The 26,291-nt window shown below is 39.0% G+C and overlaps 8 protein-coding genes and 1 pseudogene across 10 annotated transcripts; 4 read left to right on the top strand and 5 right to left on the bottom strand.

Annotated features, from left to right (window-relative positions):
* The first annotated feature begins 1,209 nt into the window (after positions 1-1,209).
* Positions 1,210-3,150, top strand: LOC106454460 (fructose-bisphosphate aldolase 3, chloroplastic). The gene is made up of 4 exons (XM_013896582.3): positions 1,210-1,491; positions 1,620-1,889; positions 1,970-2,079; positions 2,294-3,150. The coding sequence occupies exons 1-4, from the start codon at positions 1,342-1,344 to the stop codon at positions 2,931-2,933; spliced, it is 1,170 nt and encodes a 389-aa protein (XP_013752036.1). The 5' UTR covers positions 1,210-1,341; the 3' UTR covers positions 2,934-3,150.
* A 4,743-nt stretch (positions 3,151-7,893) lies between these two features.
* On the top strand, positions 7,894-9,559 carry LOC125587734 (sec-independent protein translocase protein TATC, chloroplastic-like). The gene is made up of 4 exons (XM_048758777.1): positions 7,894-8,302; positions 8,396-8,673; positions 8,755-9,045; positions 9,130-9,559. The coding sequence occupies exons 1-4, from the start codon at positions 8,038-8,040 to the stop codon at positions 9,337-9,339; spliced, it is 1,044 nt and encodes a 347-aa protein (XP_048614734.1). The 5' UTR covers positions 7,894-8,037; the 3' UTR covers positions 9,340-9,559.
* Positions 9,560-12,354: 2,795 nt separating this feature from the next.
* On the bottom strand, positions 12,355-14,321 carry LOC106454432 (protein FAM133). 2 transcript variants are annotated; one of them, XM_013896553.3, is made up of 3 exons: positions 14,186-14,321; positions 13,860-13,933; positions 12,355-13,345 (listed from the first exon to the last, which is right to left on the bottom strand). In XM_013896553.3, exon 3 carries the CDS (start codon positions 13,284-13,286, stop codon positions 12,588-12,590), a length of 699 nt encoding a protein of 232 aa, XP_013752007.2. In that variant the 5' UTR covers positions 13,287-13,345; positions 13,860-13,933; positions 14,186-14,321; the 3' UTR covers positions 12,355-12,587. The 2 variants fall into 2 exon arrangements, with proteins under 2 accessions (XP_013752007.2, XP_013752015.2); XM_013896561.3 differs by having other exon boundaries at positions 12,355-13,311.
* Positions 14,322-14,601: 280 nt separating this feature from the next.
* On the bottom strand, positions 14,602-15,956 carry LOC106454414 (cytochrome b-c1 complex subunit 6-1, mitochondrial). 2 transcript variants are annotated; one of them, XM_013896539.3, is made up of 5 exons: positions 15,860-15,956; positions 15,712-15,746; positions 15,164-15,248; positions 14,951-15,040; positions 14,602-14,874 (listed from the first exon to the last, which is right to left on the bottom strand). In XM_013896539.3, the coding sequence occupies exons 1-5, from the start codon at positions 15,920-15,922 to the stop codon at positions 14,842-14,844; spliced, it is 306 nt and encodes a 101-aa protein (XP_013751993.2). In that variant the 5' UTR covers positions 15,923-15,956; the 3' UTR covers positions 14,602-14,841. The 2 variants fall into 2 exon arrangements, with proteins under 2 accessions (XP_013751993.2, XP_013751998.1); XM_013896544.3 differs by having other exon boundaries at positions 15,712-15,741; positions 15,860-15,932.
* A 107-nt stretch (positions 15,957-16,063) lies between these two features.
* LOC106454402 (fasciclin-like arabinogalactan protein 19) lies at positions 16,064-17,063 on the top strand. Its single transcript, XM_013896528.3, has one exon. It carries the CDS (start codon positions 16,102-16,104, stop codon positions 16,879-16,881), a length of 780 nt encoding a protein of 259 aa, XP_013751982.1. The 5' UTR covers positions 16,064-16,101; the 3' UTR covers positions 16,882-17,063.
* Positions 17,064-17,182: 119 nt separating this feature from the next.
* LOC106454393 (NDR1/HIN1-like protein 2) lies at positions 17,183-18,668 on the bottom strand. Its single transcript, XM_013896520.3, has 2 exons — positions 17,841-18,668; positions 17,183-17,483 (listed from the first exon to the last, which is right to left on the bottom strand). Exons 1-2 carry the CDS (start codon positions 18,549-18,551, stop codon positions 17,397-17,399), a joined length of 798 nt encoding a protein of 265 aa, XP_013751974.1. The 5' UTR covers positions 18,552-18,668; the 3' UTR covers positions 17,183-17,396.
* Positions 18,669-18,897: 229 nt separating this feature from the next.
* LOC106365384 lies at positions 18,898-21,164 on the bottom strand (annotated as a pseudogene).
* Positions 21,165-21,218: 54 nt separating this feature from the next.
* Positions 21,219-23,249, top strand: LOC106454384 (myb family transcription factor PHL7). Its single transcript, XM_013896511.3, has 7 exons — positions 21,219-21,472; positions 21,674-21,796; positions 21,928-22,004; positions 22,092-22,134; positions 22,220-22,277; positions 22,373-22,442; positions 22,525-23,249. Exons 2-7 carry the CDS (start codon positions 21,679-21,681, stop codon positions 23,011-23,013), a joined length of 855 nt encoding a protein of 284 aa, XP_013751965.2. The 5' UTR covers positions 21,219-21,472; positions 21,674-21,678; the 3' UTR covers positions 23,014-23,249.
* On the bottom strand, positions 23,235-26,125 carry LOC106454372 (probable galacturonosyltransferase 4). Its single transcript, XM_013896500.3, has 9 exons — positions 25,932-26,125; positions 25,813-25,847; positions 25,691-25,732; positions 25,532-25,607; positions 25,287-25,444; positions 24,866-25,137; positions 24,429-24,786; positions 23,768-24,343; positions 23,235-23,666 (listed from the first exon to the last, which is right to left on the bottom strand). Exons 1-9 carry the CDS (start codon positions 26,032-26,034, stop codon positions 23,391-23,393), a joined length of 1,896 nt encoding a protein of 631 aa, XP_013751954.2. The 5' UTR covers positions 26,035-26,125; the 3' UTR covers positions 23,235-23,390.
* Between the last annotated feature and the right edge of the window lie 166 nt (positions 26,126-26,291).

Here is a 26,291-nt window from a genome sequence, read left to right as displayed (position 1 = left end):
ATCAATGATGGATTGGTGAGTATAACATGAAGACAAAAATATAAATATTTTATTTTCAAGATAAGAAATTCAGTTACTCAATATATAATATCTTAAATTATTTTTTTTAAAATATACATAATTTATATATATAGATTAATCTTCCAAACTTAAACTATTATATTATATATGAATAATTTTTTTAAATAAAAACAATTTCTGATTAAAAAAAATAAATAAAAAAACAAATGGTTAAACATCAATATCATCTAGATTAAGTATACGAACAACACAAATTCAAACATCACAAAAAATATTTACATAAACATTATAATACAATAATTTAATCAAAAAATACAATAAAAAATAATATTCAAAAGAATAGTTATATACTTAAATTTGAAAATCAAAGATATTTTTGCTAAAATTGTAATTACCTCGCCAAGAAGATCGACCATCTTTTTTACGGATTGATCGATTGTTAAGCATGTGGTCGATCCGAAAATACTCAGCAGTTTAATTAAATATCTAAAACATTTATTCCAACACTCAACAGATAGTTTTCCTAAATATGATAACTAGATAGCCAATAAAATTACAAAAAATATTTAAATAGTAAAAAATATGTTAATTTAACGTGTTAAAATTTAAAAATAAATTTTAATTATGACATACATCTTAACATTTATATAAATATATATCATAACCTAAATATAAATAATTTAACAACTTAAATTAGAAAAATATAAAAATCCCGGGCGTAGCCCGGGTTAATCCCTAGTGATTTAAGAAAAACTATAGCAATGGCATTCCATTGGCAGTCTTTTTTATTGGCTTTTACGAAGAGTCAAGGGGTAGAAGAAGGGTAGTTTGGGTAGAAGAAACAACAATAATTGGGGTTTAGCAGATTCAAACCGGATTTCGAGTATTAATTGGTCTGGATGGGAGGTTTTATATTAAATCATTTTTCGTAATTTACTTTACTTAATTTCGAGTTAAAATTTCATATAATTTTATAAAATACCAAGAGTCTACACAAGTGTTAATTAAAATTTATTTGATATCGGTTAATCAACAACATGAACGAGGGTTTAGTAGTTGTCTAGTAAAAAGGTTTTCACTTGGTGAAACTAAAACATAAGTATGAGCGTAGTTGTTGGCGTCTAATGACCATTATATCCCTCATTTACGAAAGGGTAACAATGATAAATAAAAAAAAGGAGGCGCCTTGGTGGGAGTTGGTGGTGATGCCAAATAAATAAGATACGCATCAAAGCATTTGCCTATTCTCTCACTCTCTCGAATCTCAGATCTCTCTCTTTCGTCTGGCGGAGTCTTCGAGATCATCCTCACTTCTCTACCATGGCGTCCGCAAGCTTCGTCAAGCTGAACTCTCTCTCTTCTCCTCGGATCAGCCACCGCTCCTTCGCTCACCCCTCCGCCTCTCCTCCTCCTCGTGTCTCCTTCGCGATCCGCGCCGGTGCCTACTCCGACGAACTCGTCAAAACCGCCGTGAGTTTCCCTTCCCTCTCACTCGTACCGCCTTACTATTAGTTTAGTTTATCGCTCTCAGTTGTTAGTTTAGCGTTACACTGGATTTAAACTGTGATGGTTCTGATTATGATTCTTTCGCGTAACAGAAAACGATTGCATCACCTGGGAGAGGTATCTTAGCGATCGATGAGTCTAACGCAACTTGCGGGAAGAGGCTCGCTTCGATTGGGTTGGACAACACCGAGGAGAACCGTCAAGCCTACAGGCAGCTTCTGCTAACGACCCCTGGCCTCGGAGATTACATCTCCGGTGCTATTCTCTTCGAGGAGACGCTTTACCAGTCGACTAAAGACGGCAAGAAGTTTGTCGATTGCTTGAACGATGCCAAGATCGTCCCTGGCATCAAAGTTGACAAGGTTCTTGCGCACTCTTTTCACTAACTAATTTAATCATTTGAGTTGTTTTTTCCTCACTGTCGTATGGGTTTTATATACAGGGCTTGGTTCCCCTTCCTGGCTCCAACGAAGAGTCTTGGTGCCAAGGCTTGGATGGATTGGCTTCACGTTCCGCTGAGTACTACAAGCAAGGCGCTCGTTTCGCCAAGTGGTATGTCGTTTCCCTCAGATTTTAGAGGCTATTAGACAATTTATTTGGAATTTTTAAAAATATTTTCGTTTTAACAATTTTAGGCTATCTGCTGTGTATATTATTAACTCTTAAAAGTTTTAGGGTTTTAGGTTGATGTTTCTTCATTGTGATTATTCTTTCTATTTTTGTTGATGGGTTTGGTTATTTGAGCATGTATATGTGTTTGTTGCAGGAGGACAGTTGTGAGTATTCCTTGCGGTCCTTCAGCACTAGCTGTCAAGGAAGCTGCGTGGGGGTTGGCGCGATATGCTGCCATCTCTCAGGACAACGGGCTTGTGCCTATAGTGGAGCCAGAGATTCTTCTGGATGGTGACCACCCGATTGAGAGGACGCTGGAGGTTGCTGAGAAAGTGTGGTCTGAGGTGTTCTTCTACTTGGCGCAGAACAATGTTATGTTCGAGGGCATATTGTTGAAGCCGAGCATGGTTACACCAGGTGCTGAGCACAAGAACAAGGCCTCTCCCGAGACTGTCGCTGAGTACACGCTCACCATGCTCAAGAGGAGAGTTCCTCCGGCTGTTCCCGGGATCATGTTTCTGTCTGGAGGACAGTCTGAAGCGGAGGCTACACTGAACCTGAACGCCATGAACCAGAGCCCGAACCCGTGGCATGTGTCCTTCTCCTACGCGCGTGCCCTGCAGAACTCTGTGCTCAGGACGTGGCAAGGGAAACCCGAGAAGATCGAGGACTCGCAGAAGGCTCTATTGGTTAGGGCAAAGGCCAACTCACTGGCACAGCTCGGGAAATACTCAGCGGAGGGAGAGAATGAAGATGCCAAGAAAGGAATGTTTGTCAAGGGTTACACCTACTGATTTGTTTTAATTTGGTCCCAACTTGAAGAGATCTTAATAAGGACCTTTGTTGTCTCTTTCTGAAGTTTTCTCCTTTTTTTTTTTTTTGGTTTTATCTTTGTTCAAACCCATGAGAAAGAAACTCACAAAATGACGATGATATGTATGTGAGAAACTCTAAATCTATATTTCCTCAAGATTTCAAACTACTTGGTTAGTTAACACAGCAAGTACAGTCTGTAAGATGAGTGGTTAAACAGATTACGTTCTGTTTCTCCGACAACCTTTGTGTATAAACTGGTGTTATTAGATGGGGTTCAGTATAGTAGATAAAGTTGACCACTCTGAGTTTTATGTTGACAACAAGCTCTCTCTCTCTCTCTGTCTCCTTCTAACGTTTGTCTCCTTCTAACGTATGTAATTTTATACAAGTGGCAAGGCAGCATAGGCAAAGCTGAAAAGAGAGGTTTATGGTTAACAATGCAACAGCTTCACTATGAAGATAATACATTTCACAGGTCATTAGAGACTTGATTTTACATTACAAGTTCTCATTTGATGATCATCTGGATGAAATGAGAGTTTGTTTGTTTAGGCACTAAAAGTGAATTCATTCAATGGATCATCGGATGACTTTGGAAATTTAGGCTTAATTTTAAAGTCCATTTCAGCTGAAAATTGATCATTCTGAATGGAGATGGTTCATCAAAAGTATGTCTATATGCCCTAAGTTATTCACAATTACAAAACAAAAAATAAAATCAGTCACAAACGAAAACTGCAAAACTACAAAACTTTTTCCGTGCTTAAAAACTATTTTTTTACGGCAAAAACCCAAAACGCATTTTCCCCTAAAAATTGCACAAAATATTTTTCCGTCAAAATGCAAAACGGTTTCCCGCAAAAATTCGTAAAAAACATGTTTTCATGCACAAATCACAAAAACAAATGTTTTACGGCAAACCTGTCCACTTTTTTCCGCCAAAAACACAAAAAAAAACATGTTTTACCGCACCAAGTCGCAAAACATGTTTTCTCAGACCCACCATCAATTGCCAAAAAAACGTACCTTTCACCGCCAAAATTGCCAAAAACTTACTTTTCCGCCAAAACAAAACATGTTTTCCCCCCCACCTACAAAATAACTGTTTTCTCGCCAGCAACCGAAATATTTGTATTTCCAACGCGCAAACACGACAAAATTGGTTTCCCGCGAAAAACCGTAAAGTGTGGTCCGACCAAAAAAACGGTTTTCCCGACAAAATCTCGCAAAACCACTCCGCCAAAACCAAAATACATACACAACACGGTGTTTTCCCGAATCTGCGTTTTCTCGCCAAAACCGCTCAGAATATGTGCCTTACCTAAAATGTCGTTTTCCGCGCAAGAAAACATTGTCAAAACCGTCATTGGTGCCACTTTTTACAACCACCATCAACTACATAGATGCAGCGGCCAAGTATGCAAAAGATGTTTCCCGCCACACTGCGTGAGAAATGTAACAATTTTCCGCCAAAATGTTTTCCTGCCCGCAAAACGCGTTTTTCCGTCCTCCTCCAAACTGCAAAAACGCATTTTCCCGCCAAACCGCAAAAATGCGTTTTTTCCGCCAAAATCGCAAAAACGTGATTCCCTCCAAAACCGCAAAAACGTGTTTTTCTCCAGCCGGCTTTGTGTTCCCGACAAAACCGCAAAAACCTATTTTCTCGCCAACGAAACCTTGGTATTGTTTCCCCGCCAAACCGAAAAATCTCGTTTTCCCGCCAGAACCGAAAAATCTTGTTTTCGCTAAAACCGAAAAATCTTGTTTTCCCGCTCAAACCGCAAAAAAGAAAAGTTGTTTTGAAATAATTCTAATGTAAATATATTAAATTAAATGTTATGATAATTAGTAATTATGATGAGTTAAACCTATGATTAAATCAACATAAGGGTATTTTGGTAATTTGTTTGCTAAACTCATTTGAATGGAAATGAAAATAAAGAAACAAACATAAGATCCATTTAGATGATTCATCTAGGATGGCTTGTGGATGGACAAACACAATTACAATTACTCAATGGATAAATGGATCCTTTGATAGTGTACACAATGCATCATTTGAATGGAAATGAAAATGGTGAAACAGACGGCCCCAAAGGAACAAAAAACAAAAGTGTGGTATCAATCCATCTTGAGAAGAATGGCCTGTTTCAACAAAAAACAAGAAGAAGAATATCACCAAGTTTGAAACACAGTGTTTTGACAGACAAATAAATAAAAAAGCAGTATATGACCTGAAAATTCGAGATTAGGAATGGAGGAAACAAAGCGCAACACGCATGAGATCTCATTCCTGATGAAGCTCAGGGCTGATATTAAAAGCTTCCACGGAGGTATGTCACGTCTGCCACCTGTCGGAGACTGTATGATTACCGATTCTTTAAAACACAGTACTTAAATGGATAACGTCATCGCTCTTCAGGTGCAAATGCGACACGATGTATATTGATCCAAAACACGAGAAATTATTAGAAATCACCACCTCATTCCAACATTTACATCTATATAGCGCTTACATACCGTAGGCATTGTCTGTGCTATGTTGGTCGGAGAATCCTGACATTAACTAATTTTTAAAAATGTGGCGTGTCGGATTTGAGAAAGATATCAATGTATCAATCTACATATCTGGAAAAACATGGAATCCCAAGTCATTTTCATAGTGGTGCAATCTGCAATTTTTCCCCAAGCTAAAGTAAGTAGATACCTTTCATCAAAAAAATTGATAGTTGTATGAGCTTCTGCTCTTTCCTTCTTCTACCTCCTCATGCATATCCAAAAGATATTAGCTCCAGTATGGAACAATCTGCTCAACAAGTTAATGCCAATCGATTTTAATTATCTTCCGAGGAAAATGTATAAAGCAAAACCACAGCTTAGCAGAAATATTCTGTCAGTAAGTCGAGTGTCTAAATTCTTCTCCAGTTGGCTTGTCGTATCTCTGATACGGCTCCAACTTTGGTTGCCTTTGCATACTTGAAAGCTCGCCTGAGTGTAAAGTTTTCCAAAAGAGTAAGTAAGGAGATGGGAAGGGCTGGGCATCATACTCGATACCCGCCTTATACTCGTGATTGACCAGTATTCGGTTGAAAAAACGAGTACTTGCCATTAAACCACAGGCAAGTAACAAGTCAAAAAATTTTACTACTTGCAAGGACGAGGCAAGTATCAAGTATCGTTTTACTTTTTGGTACTTGCCTCGTTACCGTTCTATTAAAATATTTGTTACTTGCTAAATAATACTTGTTACTTGCAAAATTTTTGGAACATCGAAATAAAATAGAGGAACAAAATGGAGGAACATGGTTTCATATGATCTTTAATATTTTGAACGCTATTTTCATTTTGTCTATTTTTAAAAAAATTCATGTGAATTTTGTATGTTAAAATTTAGAATATGTGTTTTTTTTTATGTAATCAAGAGGCAATTACTTGGTTTAGCAAGTAACAAGGCAAGACAAATTACTTGCAAGTATCAATTTTTTTTTCAAGATACTTGATAAAACAGAGTCTTGGTTTCAAGCAAATCAAGTATCGAGTCGTAAAAAAAATTACTTGGACAAGGCAAGTCAAATAGCAAGTAAACAAAAATCGGCAAGTACTTGCGTCGTGCCCACCCCTAGAGGAGACCAACAAATTCATTGAAGAAACAGCACGGAATCTAATATCAAGAGATCGCCTCAACACAAAGAAAATGATATTATTTTAACAAGAAGAAGCTCATACTGTTAATGAAGAACTTACATAAACTTCAGCAAACTGTTGACAGTAGAATTGACATTAAAAATATATCAGCATATCTTTAAATCTCGTGTCTGATTGTTATATTCTGCACATTAACTGGAAAGTATCAGTTCTTCAGAACAGAACGCATCATATTAAAAGCTAAGAATGGTACAGTACTGATTGACGTGGATATTAGGACCTTAATCTTTTCACTGAACTCAGAAACTATCCACTGGGGAAGCTTGAGTCTGCTGGTAGAGACAGCAGGTGTTGCAATAAACTGAAAGATAATCCCATTAACAAAACAAGTTCATTGGAAGATAGTGTTTTGTTTTGCTCATGACAGAAAAGAAGCTGCTCATTACCTGTCAACTTCTTCTTTAGATGGAGGAAGAAACAATATTTTTCTGTGTGAAAAGCGAGATCTCACCCTTTTCTCCAGAAGTTGGTCAGCGTCCTGTGGTGAGAGATTGTATATTATAAGATTTTGAACCACAGTAGTGTCAACAACTAACAAAGTCTGATACAGTTATAGAATGATAAATTTACAAGAAATAATCTGAAACAGCGAAGCCATGCTCATACCAGTTGAGAACTAATACCGATGACAACAGCTTGTGATGTTACAGATTGCATAGCATCCAGCAAACTGTACAGCAACCGTTGCTTTCCCTATATATATAACCAAATTAAAGGATGAGTGGAGAGAAAGCAACAACTAACTTACAAGTCCTTATCTCACTAAAGGTTCTGCGCTACCACATAATCTTAGGGGACCTCATGTTACTAGGCGAAAAGTATAATTTTATCATAGGGGAAACAAGTTACAGTACAATTAGCAAAGTTAAAAGGATTCAGAATCCTTGCCTGTGTCAAAATTCATCAAGCACAAAGATGATTGTGTTATGTGCTAGTCCACATTCCCTGAAAAATCTCTATCAGTTTGTCTGAGTTGAATATCAAGACAGCCAAAAGGCTCTTTGATGCCAACGGTAAATATACTCACCGCAGCATGGCTATAATGAACTGCGAATTTTCATCAAAAGATGCCTGAAAATGCAAGGAAATAAAAGAATGGGCCTTACCTTTCTCAAAACGCAGTCGTTTTTAAATAAGTGTTGACGGAAAAAGAGGAAATGAATTGGGTTTATGGGCCGTGATGGGCCTTAGTTTTATGTACGACGTCGTTTTAAACTGTGTAAAGTTTGTGAAGGAAGTGTTGACAGACAAAAGGATTGGGTTTTGTAAATTTCATGAGGCGAAGGAAACTCGAGCTGGAACTAGAACCAATCGTTTTCTGACGCTCTTGCAAGCAAACGAGAGGACTGATTCTGGAGTTGAAGACAGAGAGAAGAGATGGGCAGCACAAGCACGAGCTCTGCTGCTCTAATCCACCATTTCCGCCTCACCAGTCCCGACATGTGTTCGCCTCGAAAGCGTCCCTACACTATAAACTTCTGCAACTCGTGGAAGGAAGGTGGACTCCGACACGGTCTAACGCAACGGTGTAGCAAAGGCTTAATAAGACCGGTGGTTCGCTTCTCGGCTCTAGATGAAAATTCCGGCGATAGACCAACGGAAACTACTCCTAGCCTTGTCTCTGCTGTACAAGACAGACCAGGTATGTTAAAACTCATGTTTTTTTTTTTTATGTATTGTCGGATGAATCAAGGCTTGTCATTTAATTTAATAAACTCTTCTTTAAATTGTGTAGATGCATCCTTTGAGCAAGAAGAGAAAGCAAGTCCCATCTATGAGTTTCTCTATCCAGATAAAGAGGAGCTTCCTGATGACAAAGAGATGACTATATTCGATCACCTGGAGGAGCTCCGTGAGAGAATATTCGTCTCTGTTTTGGCTGTGGGAGCTGCTATCACCGGATGCTTCGCCTTCTCCAAAGATCTAATAGTGTTTCTTGAAGCTCCTGTCAAAAACCAGGGTGTGCGGTTTCTTCAGCTAGCTCCCGGCGAATTTTTCTTCACAACTTTAAAGGTCAGAGACACTTGGACTCTATAGCTTACTCAAATGAACGAGAAAGATGATTTCTTCTCTCTTTGTTTTGTTGTGGTGCAGGTCTCTGGTTATTGTGGGCTTCTACTAGGGAGTCCAGTGATTTTGTATGAGATCATTGCTTTTGTACTTCCTGGTCTGACACGAGCTGAGAGACGGTTTCTGGGGCCGATTGTGTTTGGTTCCTCCTTGCTGTTCTATGCTGGACTTGCCTTCTCCTACTGGGTGTTAACCCCTGCAGCCTTGAACTTCTTTGTTAATTACGCAGAAGGGGTGGTTGAATCTCTGTGGTCTATCGACCAGTACTTTGAGTTTGTGCTAGTTCTTATGTTCAGCACGGGACTGTCTTTCCAGGTATGTGGCAGTGAGAATGTATCAATATACATGTTCTTAAATATACATCTTCACCTGGAGGTTTGCTCGTTGTTGGTTTAACAGGTTCCAGTAATTCAGTTACTCCTGGGACAAGTAGGGGTGGTGTCGGGAGATCAAATGCTTTCGATATGGAGATATGTAGTGGTGGGTGCGGTGGTTGTTGCAGCTGTGGTCACGCCCTCGACAGACCCAGTCACTCAAATGCTCCTAGCAACGCCGCTTCTGGGGCTATACTTGGGTGGTGCCTGGATGGTCAAGCTCACAGGTCGGTGAGGAACTTGGCTGTTCAAAGACACACAATAAAATAATCATGTATCTTGTAGTGTATACCACTTTCCGTGCAAGAGACCACAGTTTGGTGCCTAAAGTGTTCATTTGAATCTTCATTTTCTTTGAATGTACATATTTAGCAACCAGAAACGGGCAAAGAGGTTGAGGGGAAGGGTATTTTTACGTGGTGGTATATCAAATCAAAAACCAAAATTAGATGTTATTTTAGACTGAAACTTAACTAAACATGTCTAATTTCAGACTTTTTCAGATCGTCGTACAAAAAAAATTACTTATTTGTGTATATATTCACATAGTTTTCTATTATAAAACAACAAAACACTTCTTTGAAAAGAAGAATTACAATGTCATCGTCCAAATTTGCTATATTTTGTGGTGTTCCTGTTTCTTTTGTTAGTCTTCATAAAGGTATGTCATTTAAGTTTAGGTTTTGTTCGATCATTTATCATTATAAACATAATCATATCCTTCGTGAGATTTTTAAATTGTTTTTCTTTATTTTCTTTTATATAGGTTTAACCTCAAGAAATCTTTTAGCAGAATCACTATGCACGCCAACACCATTTGGTAGTTGGTACTGCAAAGAATTTGGACTTAAGACATATAACGTGCCTTAAGAACGAAAAGAAATGTGAAGAATTTTGTGCTGGGAAAGGAAAAGTGCCATATTATTGCACGGAAACTCTTTCAGTTTCTAAAAGAAAACAAATATTATTATAATTATGTAAATATGTTTTCAAATAATAAAACCAATTAATAATGCAAGTGTGAATTGGAGATTTTACATGTATCTCAAAATTTATGTAAATATGTTTGAGAACCTCTAATCAAATAGTAATTTTTATTGAAATTCAGTCTTAATATGATTTTGTTCATATATATTTTCCTTACTTTAAAATTCATATATCTATACTATTATTTGCGAAGTAAATTTTTGGAATCGAGCTCTCACGTTAAAAGTTAGAGCGGTTAATATCTATAATACCCTTAATGAATTTTCTAAATAATTAATTATATAATCAAAAACGAATTTTAATTAATAATATTAACTTTTTGGAAAATAAGATAATTCTTATATATTGTGTTGTTATCTTAAAACATATTTTTCAATTATAAAATTTAAAAATAAACTATAAAACAATTATAATAAATTCAGTGGTTAAAGTCAATGTTATCTTTAATAAATTTTAATTAATTATACTATTATTTGCGAAGTAAATTTTTAGAATCGAGCTCTCACGTTAAAAGTTAGAGCGATTAATATCTATAATACCTTTAATGAATTTATATATAATTAATTATATAACCAAAAACAAATTTTTATTAATAATATTAACTTTTTTAAAAATAAGATAAGTCTTATATATTGTGTTGTTATCTTAGAACATATTTTTCAATTATAAAATTTAAAAATAAACTATAAAACAATTATAATAAATTCAGTTGTTAAAGTCAATGTTATCTTTAATAAATTTTAATTAAACATATATATTTAATTAGATTTTTGTCATATATATATATATATATGTTTGATTTAATTTTTTTGAAAACATAACTAATAAGTTATTATGATGGTTTTTGAATTAATAGAAAATAAACTAATAAATATTTGTTAAACGATTAAGCCCGCATATGCGGGCAAGACACCTAGTTGAACTATTAAATAAATAAACATTTGATTTTAAAAAAATAAATAAAAAGACTGTAACTTTATTTGATTATTGTATATTGTTATAGTATATATTTTATTTTATATACATATCTTTTCTATTTAATTATATCAAAATATATAATATTTTCCCTACTTTTTTGTAACTTGTAAACATACGAATTTAATTTGACAAATAATTTATGTCAACTAAATCAAATAAATATATATATATATATATATATACGTTATTAAAACACTAACCCTAATTTCCAATTGGATTTTGACATTCATCAATGGTTATTTATAAAACCTCAAACCATTTTATTGGTATTAATTTTAGTACTTAGGATTTATATTTGAATTCTTTTGTTGTATATGTGCCAATGGTGGACGTAGTGATAGTTTTAGTTTATGTGATCAGATGCCAAAGTTTGTCTTGGTTGAGCTGCTGCGTTCCGGACTGTTCGACGACCAGATTCCCCTCTGAATGGTGTGCTATGTAGGTTAAACTTAGTCATTGTGGTATGTGTTTTACGTCGAATTATTCAAAGGTTTTTATGTTGAATTGCCTCTCCTTCTAGCGCCAAATAATGGGTTACGATTTTGATAACATACTTCAGAAGAAATCTATATAAATTGATGATTTGGTGTGAAAAGTGCATGATTTATTGGTAATACGAGTAGAATACAACTATGAATACAAAGGATATCTAAGAACAAGAGAGTATGATTGTATTTGAGAGTTTATGTTTGCATTTTGAAGAATGAATTTGGGTCTGTTACTTCTTGTCTTTGGCATTTCTTTTATAAGTGTGCCACAGATAGATCGTAGCGACCATATAATTTCCACTGAATACTATATGTTTTCATGAGTGTATTTAATGCTTTGATCTCCGTTACATTGTGATATGAATATGTCTGCTCTGTATGTGCCGTCTCGAGTTTGGGATGTACATTAAACCTCTAGGGGCCTATTATCTTCTTTTGAACGTTAACCGAATTCTTGGAGTGAATATGGAATGGAATGGAATCATTTTTGAATGTCCTTTTTTTTCATTTCTTTTAATTTACAAAAAAAAATTTCTGTTTTTTGGATTACGTTTGGGTGAGAAAAGATTATATGGATATCACAAAAACCAAAACACATCTGATAAAATTAATAGTATTATTAATAAATTTTCTAAAGAATGATTCAAATAAAAGAATCATATCACACGGATCTCACAATAACCAAAACATTTTTTTTGACATCTAACCAAAACAGTTATATGATAAAATTGATTTTGTTTTAAAAGATGAGATATAAGCACTGCACTGATTTAAATAAAAGGAATATACCACACAGGTTAGACAATTTATCTCGAACCATTTGGGTTGTTCTCCGGGTTCATGGCTCTTATTAGATTTGAGTTTTTAAAATGCAAATACACAGCGAAGAGAAATGCCACAAGTAATTCAACACAATGTTTAAGAGTCTTTGTGCTAACAATGGTTGCACAACATTTCAGTTCTGATTGAGGGTGTGTGAATTAAACAACCACTCTCTAATGCCCGTCCACATTTTCACTTGTCTATGTTGTCAGTCATGTTTATGATGCCCTCTCCTTCGCCTCGCTCCATCATCAGCCTCACTTGAAGACTCTGCCCAACGATACCTTTTATGCTCCCTTCTCTTTCTATTCTTCCGTCTAACCTCTGAGTCTGAGTCGCTGGAGGCAGCTGAACCTCTGTTGTGCCTATGTTTTCTTCTTCCTCCTCCTATCTCTTCCTCGCTATCACTTGAAGTAAACACCTCACCGTGCCTGTGATGCTTAACTTGTCTTCTTCTCACGTCTTCGTCATAGTCATCATCAGAAGTCTGTCTTGAGCTATGAGACTTGTACCTCCGGTGGTGCCTTATCTTCATCCTGAGCTCATCCTCTGATCCGCTCTCATACTCATCACTGCTATCATCTCTTGAACTTGAGGATCTCTTCTTATGCCTCCTGGATCTCCTATCTTTCCTCTTATCACTGTCATCTGAATCAGAGTGCGCATGCCTACGGTGCTTACTGTGAGTTCTCCTCGACTTTCTTCTCACATCAGTGCTACTATCACTTTCAGAGCTAGACTCAGACGCAGCCCTTTGTCTTCTTCGCTTTTTTGACCTCTTGTCTTTGGTTTCAGCAGCCTTGACAGCCGCCTCAAGCTTCTGCTCCCATTTCAAAGGAGCTTCCTTCTTCTCGAGAATTTGCCTTTTCTTCTCCTCCACCATCTGCATGAACTTCTTGCAGTCCATTTGGAACGAAAAACCAGCTGAAAATCTGCATTTTGGTATGAATAGAACCAAAGGTGCATCTCACAAAAGAGAAGGAAAAAAAAAAAACAATGTTAGCTCTTCCATCAACACTCAATTAGGCTAAACAAAAACAATCGGGCAACCTAACGAGTTCACGAAGAACAATCAAGCCAAAGAACAGAGATTGACCAGGATGATGATATTGATAAAAAAAACTCATACAAAAATATAGAATTCCAATTTAATACTCCCTCCGTTTTTTAATATAAGTCGTTGTAGAGAAACTTTTTTTGTTCCAAATTATATGTCGTTTTCGGTTTTTTATGTAAAATTTATTAGTAATTAATGTTACATGACCAATGGTAATATATCTTTTATTTTTCTATTGGTTCAATTGTGATTAGGTAAATAATTAATGATGTTTTTGTTTAGAAAATATAAGAAATTAATGATTTTCTTAATCTACGTGAATATCTGTAAAACGACTTATATAAAAAAAACGGAGGGAGTATATGCAAAGATTTAAAAGCTTTGAAACTAGTGCGTTGACTAAATATGAACCAAACTTCTTACCTGAGGTATTATTAGATTGGCCTAAGAGGAGAGCAAAGCTGCGAGGGCCAAGACCGACACACTCAATAACGGATCTGCAAAAGAGGGGGAGTTACTACTAAATCATCCCAAGAATCAAAGATACTTCTAAACATATACAAAATCTACAGGAACAAGAGGCGACCCTATGGAAAAGATGAATAAACAACAAAGTCGAGTGGATCGGAGAATCCACGACAACATAAAACAAAAAAAGGTATTAGGGCGAAATTGAAATACAGATTTAAAAGATCGGTCAACTGTGAACGTGATTTAAACTAAGAGATCTGAAATCTGAGAGAACTTACCGTAAGGAAAGGAACAGAGAGGAGAAGGCAAACACGCTAGGGCTTCGACTCTCTCTCTCTCTCTCTTTGCTCTTTTTCGGGAATGTTCTTCGACAGGTTTTGTCTGGAATTTAATATCCCCTGTTCCGTATATATGTATATATACCCGAGTTGTGTTACGTGCCGTTTGTGTATAAATCCGAAACACATCGTGTCGTTTATAAATAAAAATTAAGCACAGCTTGCCGTTTCTTTACGTCCCCCCCTATCTAATAAAAATCTCTACTCACTTCCGATGGGCTCCTCTGCGTAATAACTACATCGCTTTCACCTTTAATCAACTTATGGTACAATAGCATTCCATCTTTTTTTAACTACTGATCCTGTTCAAACTTTCATTCCAACAACTGTTGAAGACAAACAAAACCGTACAGAAATATATAATCGCATTCTTCTTTTCATTTATTAGGCGTTAATCAAGTGTCCCAAACTCAATAAAGGTTTCCTCCCACCAGACAACAACAAAGGACTTGCAAGCTTTAATGTAGAAACAAAACCAAGAAGGAACCAGTTGCAACCTGGTTTGCAGTAATGTTCAGTATCCAGTGCATTTTATATAAACCCTTGAGAAAGAAAAAAATACAAAACACAAGACTCAATACTCCAACTTCTCTTCATCATTTTAGTTCCGCAAACAGCTTAGGTCCGACCTGCATAGTCAACAAAACGATATTTTTAGAATGAAACTTTAGGTGTAAAGATAATCTCTCCATTCAAAACACTTACACATTTGTCAACACATTGCCAGTAGTCAAAATACTGCCCAGTGCAATGTTTGTGTCCAGACTCATCACCTTGGACCCTCTTAACACACGCCTGAACCCACAACCGAAAACAAGGTGTCGTCAACCCACAACGTTTATGTCGAAGTATTACACACTAGTGTCTGGCAAAACAAGGTTATGACAAATGACTGCTAAGTTGTATACGTATATTCACCTGATATTCAAGTAGTGGCTTCACACATTTTGGTTTACAAGATTCCTCGAGACACTTTTTAGGATCAACAACTTCTACATCCGCCCTGTAATCATCAGAATCACACCATATAGTAGGATGGAACATCAAATATTAGATAAGCAAACTAAACCAACTAGCTATATAATACGTTCAAAACTATAACAGAGCGTCCTTGAGTAGAGCTGTTAAAGGATGAAGCTAAAGTTCCCCCATTTTTACTAAACAACTCTTCCAAATATATGCAAATAAAGAGAGCTATTGGCTACTAGTCAACAATAGAGAATGTGTTACAAAGACATGTATAACTTCCAATTGCAGATTACGATCTGGACCCATCAATATGAGCTACAATCTTAAGGGATAATAAAGATTACTCAATTCTAACATATAAGAGAGCAAGAGATGCAGTCAATGGAGAAATAAGAAACACACAAATGTCAACAATGGGCATTTCTGAGATCAATATAATATGTAAATTGATAGTATGATTATAACCCAGATGATTCCTTGCAGAAGAAGGAACTTACATGGTGAAATTAGAAAGAAAGGATCGCAACCTTCGCTGAGAGAAGAAAAATGATAATTATTCCCATCAGAGAAGATCAACGTACGATTAGATCGTTAAAGGGATATGCTTTTATATGATTACACGAAACGAGAATTCAATGACATTACCTGACTGATCGCCAAATGATGGATGAACCCTAAATGTTGTAATTCGATTTCCCCAAATCTCATCGCTTCCACGCTGTATAGTCGCCGCTTCGGTTACAGTACGGGTGGGCCTTCAACAGATCAGCTTATATTAGGCCCATTAAGCCCATAAGGTTTAAAATAACAGACTCAACTCAGTTTCCGTAACCAACTCGTAACCGTTGCTTCATCTTTCTTGCTTCTTTCAGCTCAATTTCACAACAATGGCGATCGTTAGTCTCACCTCCTTCGTTCTCTTCGCACTCATGCTCTGTCTCCCTCTACCTTCCGTCGCAGTCCCATCGGAAGAGCTGGAGATAGCCATCTCAGTCCTCCGTGTAAGAGGCCGCGCTCTATTCGCAAACGCCATCACCACCTCCGATATCCTCTTCGATCTCCTCTCCGCCGAGTCTCTCACCCTCCTCGTCCCCACCGACGCCATGCTTTTCGACCTCGACATGAGGTACTCTCTCCCCATGTACATCTCCACCCTCCGCCTCCACGCTTTACCTCTCCGCCTCACGATTTCCGAGCTCCGATCACTACCCAACGCCTCCTCCGTCCCGACCTTCCTCCCATCACACTCGCTCCTTCTCACTAAGCCTTCTTCTTCCGATTCGGTTTATCTCGACGGCGTCGAGGTTTACCTCCCAGGTCTTTTCAACGACCAGCATATCGCCGTCCATGGTCTCGCTAATATTCTCCCACTCAGCAGATCGCGTTGGAATGACATCGAGAACCGCGCCTTTGCTTTGCCACCTATGGTTGATTCGCCGGCATATTCGCCGTCATATTCGCCTTCATATTCGCCGGCATATTCGCCGTCATATTCGCCATCGCCAAGGAGCACGTGGTGGATTTCACCGTCGCCAGAAGATTACATCGAGTTTTTTGGCCGTACACCAGCAGAGCCGCCGCGGATTGGGGAGGTTCCAGTTTCACAACCGCCGTTGGAAGAAGATCTGATCGTTGGTGACGGGGATTCTTGGACTACCGGATTCTGATGGACACGTGGCCTTATCTTACTGGACCATTAACTTTCTTGCGCCCAATTCGAAAGATTAATAAAATGCAAAGACGCTTTTTTGGGTTTTGTAAATTTCATAGGAAATGTATGTAGACGTGTGTGAACAGTTATTGTGTTGGATTGAATTTCAAATAAAAAAGTACATATTTCTGATGATAATATTTACCGTCGGTTATACAAAATCAAGATTGCTGAAAACTGCTAAAGTTTGTTTCTTTTCAGTAAATCAGGGAACATTTTGATATGTAGCATCTACATTTGACTGAAACAAGTGCTAATTACTCAAGTGATTAGTGACTTCAGTAAACAACATTGTTGCTTTTCCAAATATTTGCTTGTACAAAGGAAACAAAAACACACAAAACTTCCAAGATGGATCCTTTGTTCCGTTTTTTTACCACTTTTGGCTTTGGAACTTCTAACTTTTTCTTTTGCAACTCCTCCACACAGTTTCGGGAGTGGTCAGTAGAATTTATATGTTACACTTTGAAATTAGACGCTAAGGCCATCGAAACCACATTGCTTGTAAATCAAAGCTTGTTTCCTTGGACTAATGCCTATCCCGCAATTCACAGAAACCTGCCAAAAAACACATCACTCTTTCGCATTAAATGAAAGTTTAAAGACTTTAAAGTCTAATAGAATCTTTTGAGCTGGTTGATTAGAGAAAAATGCAAAGTGCAGACGTGGATCCTAGAAAATATCAAAAGTGAAGAGGAAGCAAAGGCCAAAAGTGAAAGCAGAGTGGGACTAGTGGTGGTGGTCGGTGTAAAGGAATCTATTACTTAACTACAAATCCTTCCTTTCCTCTTTTTTTCACCCGCAGTTTATTTTTCAACTGTTTGCGGTAATTTCTATTTTCTCTGTGTTCACACTAACAACACAGATCCGACAATGGAGACAAGAACTGAACAGAAAGAAGAAAAGATGAAGAACCTGAACGCCTGGGGAATCGAAGTTCATCACTCGGATCTTAGCACTAACGTCTCCACGAACCGTAAGCTCGACTCGATCATTCAACGAAGCGTCTCTAACCAGATCAGCGGCGTTACCTTGCATAAGATTAACTCTATCCACAGCAATCGTAGCCTCCACGTTCCTCGTACTGTGCGCGTCCTGGTAGAACCCCGCCACCGTCGCTCTCCCGAGTGGCAAGCCTTTGTACAGCACCGTGAAGCTGGACTCACCGTACCTGATCCCGACTTTGTTCGGGTTCCCGGCGGTGAATAGCATCCGGATTGTGAAGGAGAGTGAGGCGGTGGTCGGATCCAAGACGCTGGGGTTGGGGTTATCTAAGGAGGTGATTCCCATGTTCATTACCGCCACTTGCTGTAGATCGAACTGTGGTTTCTTCGGCTTCACCGCTAGTATCACGATCAGTACTATTGCGAGCACGAGGAGTGCTAGGAAAGCGAAGAGGAGGAAGAGGCAGCAGCAGCATCCCTTGAGTGAGGCTGATGAGGAGGAGGAGGAGTAGCTACGGTAATACGGTTGCTGATGCCTCGCCGTGTGAGAAGGAGGAGGAGGGACGTGATGACCGGTGTGGCCGTTGAGACTGGGTCTAGAAGGAGGAGGAGGAAGAGGAGGTTGGTGATGATGACCGGTGTTGCCGTTGAGACTGGGTCTAGAAGGAGGAGGTGGAGGCATAGTAGGTGAAAGCAAGAAGCTCTCTCTCCCTTCCCTGTCTCAATGCAATGGAGGTGTTGAGAGAAAGAAAAGACAGAGCAAAAGAGAGAGAGACTTCCGCGTCAGGACAGTGTTGACACGACTTAAATATACGATTATTGACCACAATAAAATAAAAAAACAAAGGCAAATCTCAGTTTCTCTTACACTTATCACCAACATACCTCAGTTACAAGTAGGCTTTGAATTTATGAACCGTCCCGCTTCGCACCGCAGTTAACAGTAACAAAATTTTTTACATATACCATATATCTATATGTTTTTATAACTGTTAAAAACTGCACCGCAGTTAAACCGCTTGTCTTGCACCGCTCAAACTGCAATTACCATTCGGAACCATAGATTAAAATGGGATGCGGAATGAGTTTAAGTTGCACAAAAAAGGTTTGCATGATTCAGATGTTGGAGCCGAGAATGGTTCGTCAAAAATGATAATTGAGTGTATATGCAACACTCAAATTGAGAAACTGATTCCATGTGGCGAGAAACAGAGGCTTTTATGTACTAGAAAACAAAATGAGGATAGAGACCTCAAATACAAACACGCAAATCACTCTTCTTTTGTTACAGATAAATATTGTGTAAAATCAATTTGGCTGCTTTGTGCTAAAGTTGACCCTGATGCTAAAAGACACCTATATTTACTTCTCTGGACTTGTGATCAAGCACAGATGTCACCCTTTTCTTTTGCTGACTCTCTCCCTCATTCCCTCTTATCCTCTTCTTCCGTGTCCGAGCCCGTATTCTTCTCTAAGCTAATATCACCATCTTGCTTCCCCCCTGTCAGACATTGAACTTCCTCGTTAGCAACCATTTCACATACAGGTACAATACATTGAGTCACTGGCATCTAGCAAAGACTTACACAAGGCTAACACAACATGCTCAGCTGGAACAGTTTTTAATTTCAGCAAGTAAGCTCGTAGAAACCATACCTTTGAGAGTTCTGCGACGGGGTCCAGAGAAAGCAAATAATACATAGCAACACAAATGCAATAACATCCCAGAATGCAGTTATAGTCTAAGCAGTCTGCCATCTCTCACTGAATGGGTCTGTTGCTTAGAAATACACCTGGAGGGGACAAATTATGAGGCAAGCTGGATACATTCCAAGAAAGAAGGAGCTTTTTTTTTTTGCTAGCTTGATTTCCACACCAGTTTTAGTTCATACTAAATAATATATTTTCAAGAGCGCATTGACCAGCAATTTCCTCAAGTAAGATTTGAGTTAATACAGTTTACAGTATACTACATCAGATGTCACATCAGGCTAGACAGGAATGTACCTCATACACTATCCAAGCAACAGAGGCAACAACCAAAACAGTAAGAGCATTTGAGAACTTCCTGTAAATATCCAACTTCACCGAGGTCCTCTTCATCTGCATAAGATTCCATTCCATCACAAAGAAGTTGATAAGCTAATCTGCTGAATCTTGCCTGAAAGCCTTATAGCTTACAGAGTTGCTAACTTGGAAAGAAAGAGATACCTGTAACTGTTCCAGTGTTTTCGAAAGGGAGGTAAAGATCCACAATATGAGAAACGCATCGAGGAAGGCATCAGTCAGGACAAGGAAAAGCTTTGCTCTTCCAGAAACATTCTCAGCTATATCAAGCATCCCAGAAGCTATGAAGTAAGACACTCCAACAAGGAGCACCAAGAGTGGACTTAACAACCCCAAATCCCATCGAAACACATAGTATGAGAATCTGTGACACAGTCTTTCTGAAAGCACCAACTACAACAACCCATGTAGTAAGTGCCAAAGGCCTCTAGCTATAGAAAAATCAAAAGAATCACCAATCTAAACTCAATCCAAGCTTGTATATTTGAATATGATAACAAGAAGATATTGATTACACTCTTGAATCTCAATTTGAGTAACAGCTGGCCTAACCCAGACGATACACTCCTCAAGACCTGAGTCTCAATCCAAATCCAAAAGCTAACCGGATTGTAAAAGACGGCTCTCTCTTTTCAGGGATAACAGCAAACCCTCTGCTTCAACTGAAAGGTTTACTCAACTCTGATGACTGAGCTTACATGTCACCAAGCCTCATCCCAGTGCTGTTGAAATTAGCATAATCCAAGTACCAAAAGACCATCTCACGCAATCCAAGAACCATAACCACTGTTATGCAATGCTGCTGAAGCGGCAATATAGATCTCTGGCCACCGTAAGCTGAACCACCGATGTTGTTACGATCCGAGGCCTCAAAAGATCACAGCTTGGACTAACCCGTTATTGCGTTGCTTACATGATGCATCGTTTGTTCTCCAGAGAGTGATGCTCTCGAACCTGTAAGAGACCTAGTGAGGTTTACATACACTCATACAGCACATGAAAAGTTGAGAATGTAGAAGAGGAAAATGGTTAAACTAAGAGGCGAAGATTCCTTCGCTGCCGCCGTAGAGGAGGAGAGAGTTACCGACACCGTGGAAGGGGCTGTGATGTGTATACGTGAGCGGAGGATTCTGCGGTTTTGAAGTGGAAAGAGAGAAGAAGCGGGAAGAAGGAGGAAGCTTTGTATGCCGGAGAAGAACGTATCTGCTGAGTTGGACCCACTATTCATATAAGTTTGGGCCTTAATGGGCCTAAATGATATATGCGGCCCATTAAATACAAATACAATAGTCAATGCTAGTGTCTCGAATTCGATCTAGCGAGAGAGAGGGAGGCTGAGAGGGACGAGTGGAAGAACCGGTCTGCATCGCCGCTCCTCAGGAACAGTTGGAATTCCACGACTGAGTGAAATCTACCCGCGTATAGACAAAAACCACATCGGATTAGATTGGAGTGTCGGAGAGACGGAGACTTGAGCAAAGTTCCGAACATTGAGGGACGCCGTCTGATTCTTGTGTAGATCAGATCCACCCACAGGTTCGTAGATTCTGCAACCTTCCTTTTCTCTTTCTACTTCATCTGTGCTTTCTCTTTCTACCAACAAACCCCCTTCTATTTGGAGAAAAGTTGTAGACTAATTCGAACTTCGTATTAGTTCCAAAGTTACAAGCTTTGATGTCCTCAAATCTTTAAATTGGTGTTTCTGACAAAGCAATGTCTTTTTCTTTGTGTTCATAGCCCTGATGGAAGCAGACAACGGAGGGACCAATTCTAGTCATGCTTCAAAACAACGCTTGCGTTGGACCCATGAGCTACATGAACGCTTCGTTGATTCCGTTGCTCAACTTGGTGGCCCTGATCGTGAGTTTCCCTTTTCTTTTCTTTCTTTCCTTCTAATAACCCTTCTATGGTATGTTTACTAACTCTTAGACATGAGAGGATTTGTTTGGTTAGGGTTACTGAATATCTCTTTTCTCTTTGATTTTGAAAAGGAGCTACACCTAAAGGCGTTCTTAGAGTGATGGGTGTACAAGGGTTAACTATATATCATGTCAAGAGTCACTTACAGGTATTCTGAAAATGATAACACTGTGTATGCAACCCCCCACCCCCCAGTTTCTTTTACTGATTTTTACAAATGTGTTTTTGAACTCAGAAATATCGACTTGCAAAGTATCTGCCAGATTCTTCTTCAGAAGGTAGGTGGACATTAATTTCCTTTTAATCTTTACAGTCCTCCCACTTACCTATTGGCCTGAAACTGGTATTTTATTTGTTTTTCAGGGAAGAAAACTGATAAGAAAGAATCTGGAGATGTGCTCTCTGGGTTGGACGGTTCATCGTACGTGAACTTTCATTGTTTCAGTTGATTGTTGATGCTACCGCCTGGTGCTTCAAGATTAAATGAGCATAAAGATGCTAACTTTTCGATTACAGGGGAATGCAGATAACTGAAGCCCTCAAGTTGCAGATGGAGGTTCAGAAACGATTGCACGAGCAACTAGAAGTATGCCCTTCACCACGCCACTTAAAGAAATAGTTAAGCAGTTAGTTTGCGTGAAATATGACATTCTTTGATGCTTTTGTAGGTGCAAAGACAGCTGCAACTACGGATAGAAGCCCAAGGGAAGTACTTGAAGAAGATAATTGAAGAGCAACAGCGACTCAGCGGAGCTCTTGGCGAGCCCTCTGGCCCAGTTACTGGCGAATCAGATCCTGCGACACCTGCTCCAACATCCGAGTCTCCTCTACAAGATAAATCTGGCAAGGACTGTGGACCAGACAAAAGCCTTTCAGTTGACGAGTCTCTTTCACCTTACCGGGAGCCATTGACTCCAGACTCAGGGTGTAACGCTGGTTCTCAAGACGAGAGCGCAGTTGAAGAGAGATCATCAAAGAAGCCTAGATTGGTGAGAGGAGGTGCATCTGGTTATACACCTGAGATGGTAGTGGCGCACCCAATACTAGAGTCAGGCTTGAACGCTTCTTACCATCAGTCAGACCATGCTCTCGCCTTTGACCATCCATCTACTTCACTGCTTGGGACTCGAGACAAGGTTTCAGGAGACGATCTATGAGTTGTGTATCAGGTGGCATCTATAGTTGAGTGTATCACATGTAGTTTTGTTTGTCTATCCTTATTCCTATTAGTTAGGAGTTTCCTCTTAGTGAGGTGATCACAACTCTCTAATTATAGACACTGCCACTATAGCATGAACAATGAATATATGTCGTCTTGTGCTGTAATTTGATAAAAATACAAAACAAATGTACTTTCTTATTCCCAACATAGTGAAGATTCTTGTGAAACTAATTCATCGCAAATAGTAACAGTAGTAATGTAGTTTAACGTATCATCATCTACAATTTTGTTTTCATGTAATGAAATATCAAAAAAATAAAAGGAATAAAGTTTTCAAACATATTACAGTGCTCTTCAATAGAGACTCTAATTCTAAGGATTGATGTTGCATTCTCTGAGGTAAACGTGCTGGTAGTCGACGTGCTTTGACCAGAGGCCTCGATATTTTGGAATCCCAATCTCTAGCCATGGTTTGAGGTTGCCATTATAGTGCACGACGGCTGCCCTTTCAATATCCCTCTGGTTCACACTCGGGTTGTATCCAAGACCCAGCACGTGCCATTTCCGGTCTAATGGGTATGTTCGTTTCCAAAATGTGATGAGACCAGGAGGCAGCGTCCCTAGCTTCCACAAATCTCGGTCTTGATTCTGCAAGTTCAAAACAGGTTCGTGTATAAGAAAAGACAGATGCAACATAACCAACCTCCACAAGTAGCTAAACCAAAAGTGAATATAGAGTATCTGCATACCAGATTCTGCCATCGATGATAAACCTCTGTGATGTTCTGCCTCTTCCACTCGTCGAGATCAAAAACATTCATACCATACGCCCATCCACAAGCTCGAGGGTCAAAATTCTTGGAGATGAGTGGGTTCGAGAAGTTCAGATAACGGTCAAAGCGATGAAAGCTCTCCCCACAAGTCTCAACAGCACCGTTGACATTACCCTTGAGATCAACTGACCAAAGACCAGAAAGGTCCTTCTGCACAACTATATCATCATCCAAGAAGAGCACCTTGCTGAGCTTGGGGAAGATCTCAGGCAAGTAAAAACGAAGATGATTAAGGATGGACAAGTATTTTGGATTCCGGAACTTCAAGTTGGTATCTGAATTTGCATGGTGTGCCCTGAAGTAGTAGTCTATCATCGACCGAGAACTAAGCTGTTTGAGAACAGGACTGTAGCTTGAATTCAGCCATGTAAATTCTTCAACGTTCTGAACCTGGATGGTGGCTTTGCCTGGTGGGTTGTCTAGGAACCACATCCTCATTGCCGCATAGTTGAGTCTGTCCGTGACGATGTGGAAGACATGCTTTGAGGGATGCTGCCAATAAGCCATTAAGACCGTAAGTTTTTACAGAAATAAACTCATTTAACTGTTCAATCAGATGAACCAAGTCAAATCTTACCTTTGCATTGGCTATGGTAGAGTTAACAACAACTGATGTAGCCAAAACATTGTCAGAGAAGAGGGCATAGTGATACAGCTGATTATCTTCTAGTTTCTCCTGATTCGGAAACTGTTGTTCAGACGAATTCAAAGCGTAATAATCGGTAGTGAGGCGGAGAGGAAGGCAGTGAAGGCCCTTTGGAATCGTCTTAGCAGTCAACTGTGTCAAGAACATGGCTTGCTTCTTATGGACACGTAGCTGCTCCTCTGCCGAATGGAGCATTGCACGTAGCTTCTTAACCACTGTGGAACAGTCATCTTGGATCTCCTTGCCTTTAGCCAACGTCTGCTCCATTGCTTTCAGTTTTTCCATAGCACTGAGTTTTTTAAAAAAGGCCAGAGAAATTAATCACAGGACGAAGTTTTTATTCTAACTGCATTTCCAAGGACACTTACTTCTTTGGCAGATCCGAATCCTTGGAGGCATCTAAGACTAGCCGTTGAACTTCTTTAATACGGAGACGAAGCTCTCTCACAAAATGTGCATTAGCCTTTGCAGCTGGAAGCGAAAGATAGACCTTTGCCCTGATCAGCTGATCTTTAAGAAGCCTCACTTGAGCATCAGGTATCCTCACGTTTCCGCTCTCTTTCTCAGCTCCAGAACCTTTAGTCTCTTGCTCATCAACCTTTCCAGAAGTTTTCTTGGTCAACTGTACACGCATCCTTTCCTACAAGATAATGAGAGTAAAGTGATACTTTCAGCACAACAACACCGAGGACAACTACATTAGCATTAGCATCAACGATTATACTGCGAGAACAAGATCTAAGAGAAGAATTGCCACCATGTAGTGTACAACCCATAAAGAAAACGTACCCTATTGTGGGCGTTGGCATCAGAAGCGTGCATAACATTTGGCTTATCCATCTCCGAGGCAGCATGATCAGTGACTTGTTTGATGGTATTGTCAGTTTGAGACTGAGTTTCATCGTCGGTGGCCTTAAGAACTCGAGCAGAGACTTGGTCTCTAGCTTCTGAAAAAGAGAAACTTTTATGAACCAACACGTAAAGAATAAGAGTTACAAAAGGGAATGAAACAAGATAGAAGGAGCGTGCAGTACTTAAAGACGAATCAGAGTCTAGTTTGGAATAGACCACACCCACGACTCCTCTTCTAACATCTACCGGAGATTCCTCCTATATCCAATTGGAACAACAAGATTGCAAATTTTAAGAGACATCTGAAAGGAATCAAGTAACTTGCAAAGAGAGAAAAGTACCCGATGAAGCAGATTCAAACGATTCTCGTTGGAATTGAAAGTCTGAACAAGAAACAATAAAGCGTTAGAAGGAAACTTCAAGAACTCAGATATGAAGAAGAAAACGAGAGAATGACACTGACCAGGGCGGTTACGTCCTCGAGGAACTCGCGTTTAGCTGAAGAATCAAACACAGAGGATAAGAAACCAACCAAATCGGAGATGAGAGAGAGAGAGAGAGAGAGAGAGAGAGGAAACTGACAAAATGGGGTCTTCGCGGAGGTGTAGGAATCGGTGTAGAGAAGGATTGGAGCTGCGACGGTGAGGAGCAAGAAGAAAAGAACAACATCTCGAAACGTCACCATCGTCGTCTTCTTCGCATCAAGATCAAGAGAGATAGAGCAACAACATGCTCGTGTGTGCGGAATGTGGTGAGAGAGAGGAGAACCAAGTGAAAATTAGCTGTTATTTCAAATGACGCTTTTACCCTTTTTCGGTTTACTAACCGTCTTCGCTTTTCTCAAATTATTCAGCCATTAACATTAATAATAGTTTAATACTATCAAGTAGGCCCTAACTATATAAAATCCCCTATTATTTCTAATGCTTTAATTGTCTCTGT

Source organism: Brassica napus, chromosome A2, assembly GCF_020379485.1.
Source record: "Brassica napus cultivar Da-Ae chromosome A2, Da-Ae, whole genome shotgun sequence".
NCBI lineage: Eukaryota > Viridiplantae > Streptophyta > Magnoliopsida > Brassicales > Brassicaceae > Brassica > Brassica napus.
This window is presented reverse-complemented; position numbering and strand designations above follow the sequence as displayed.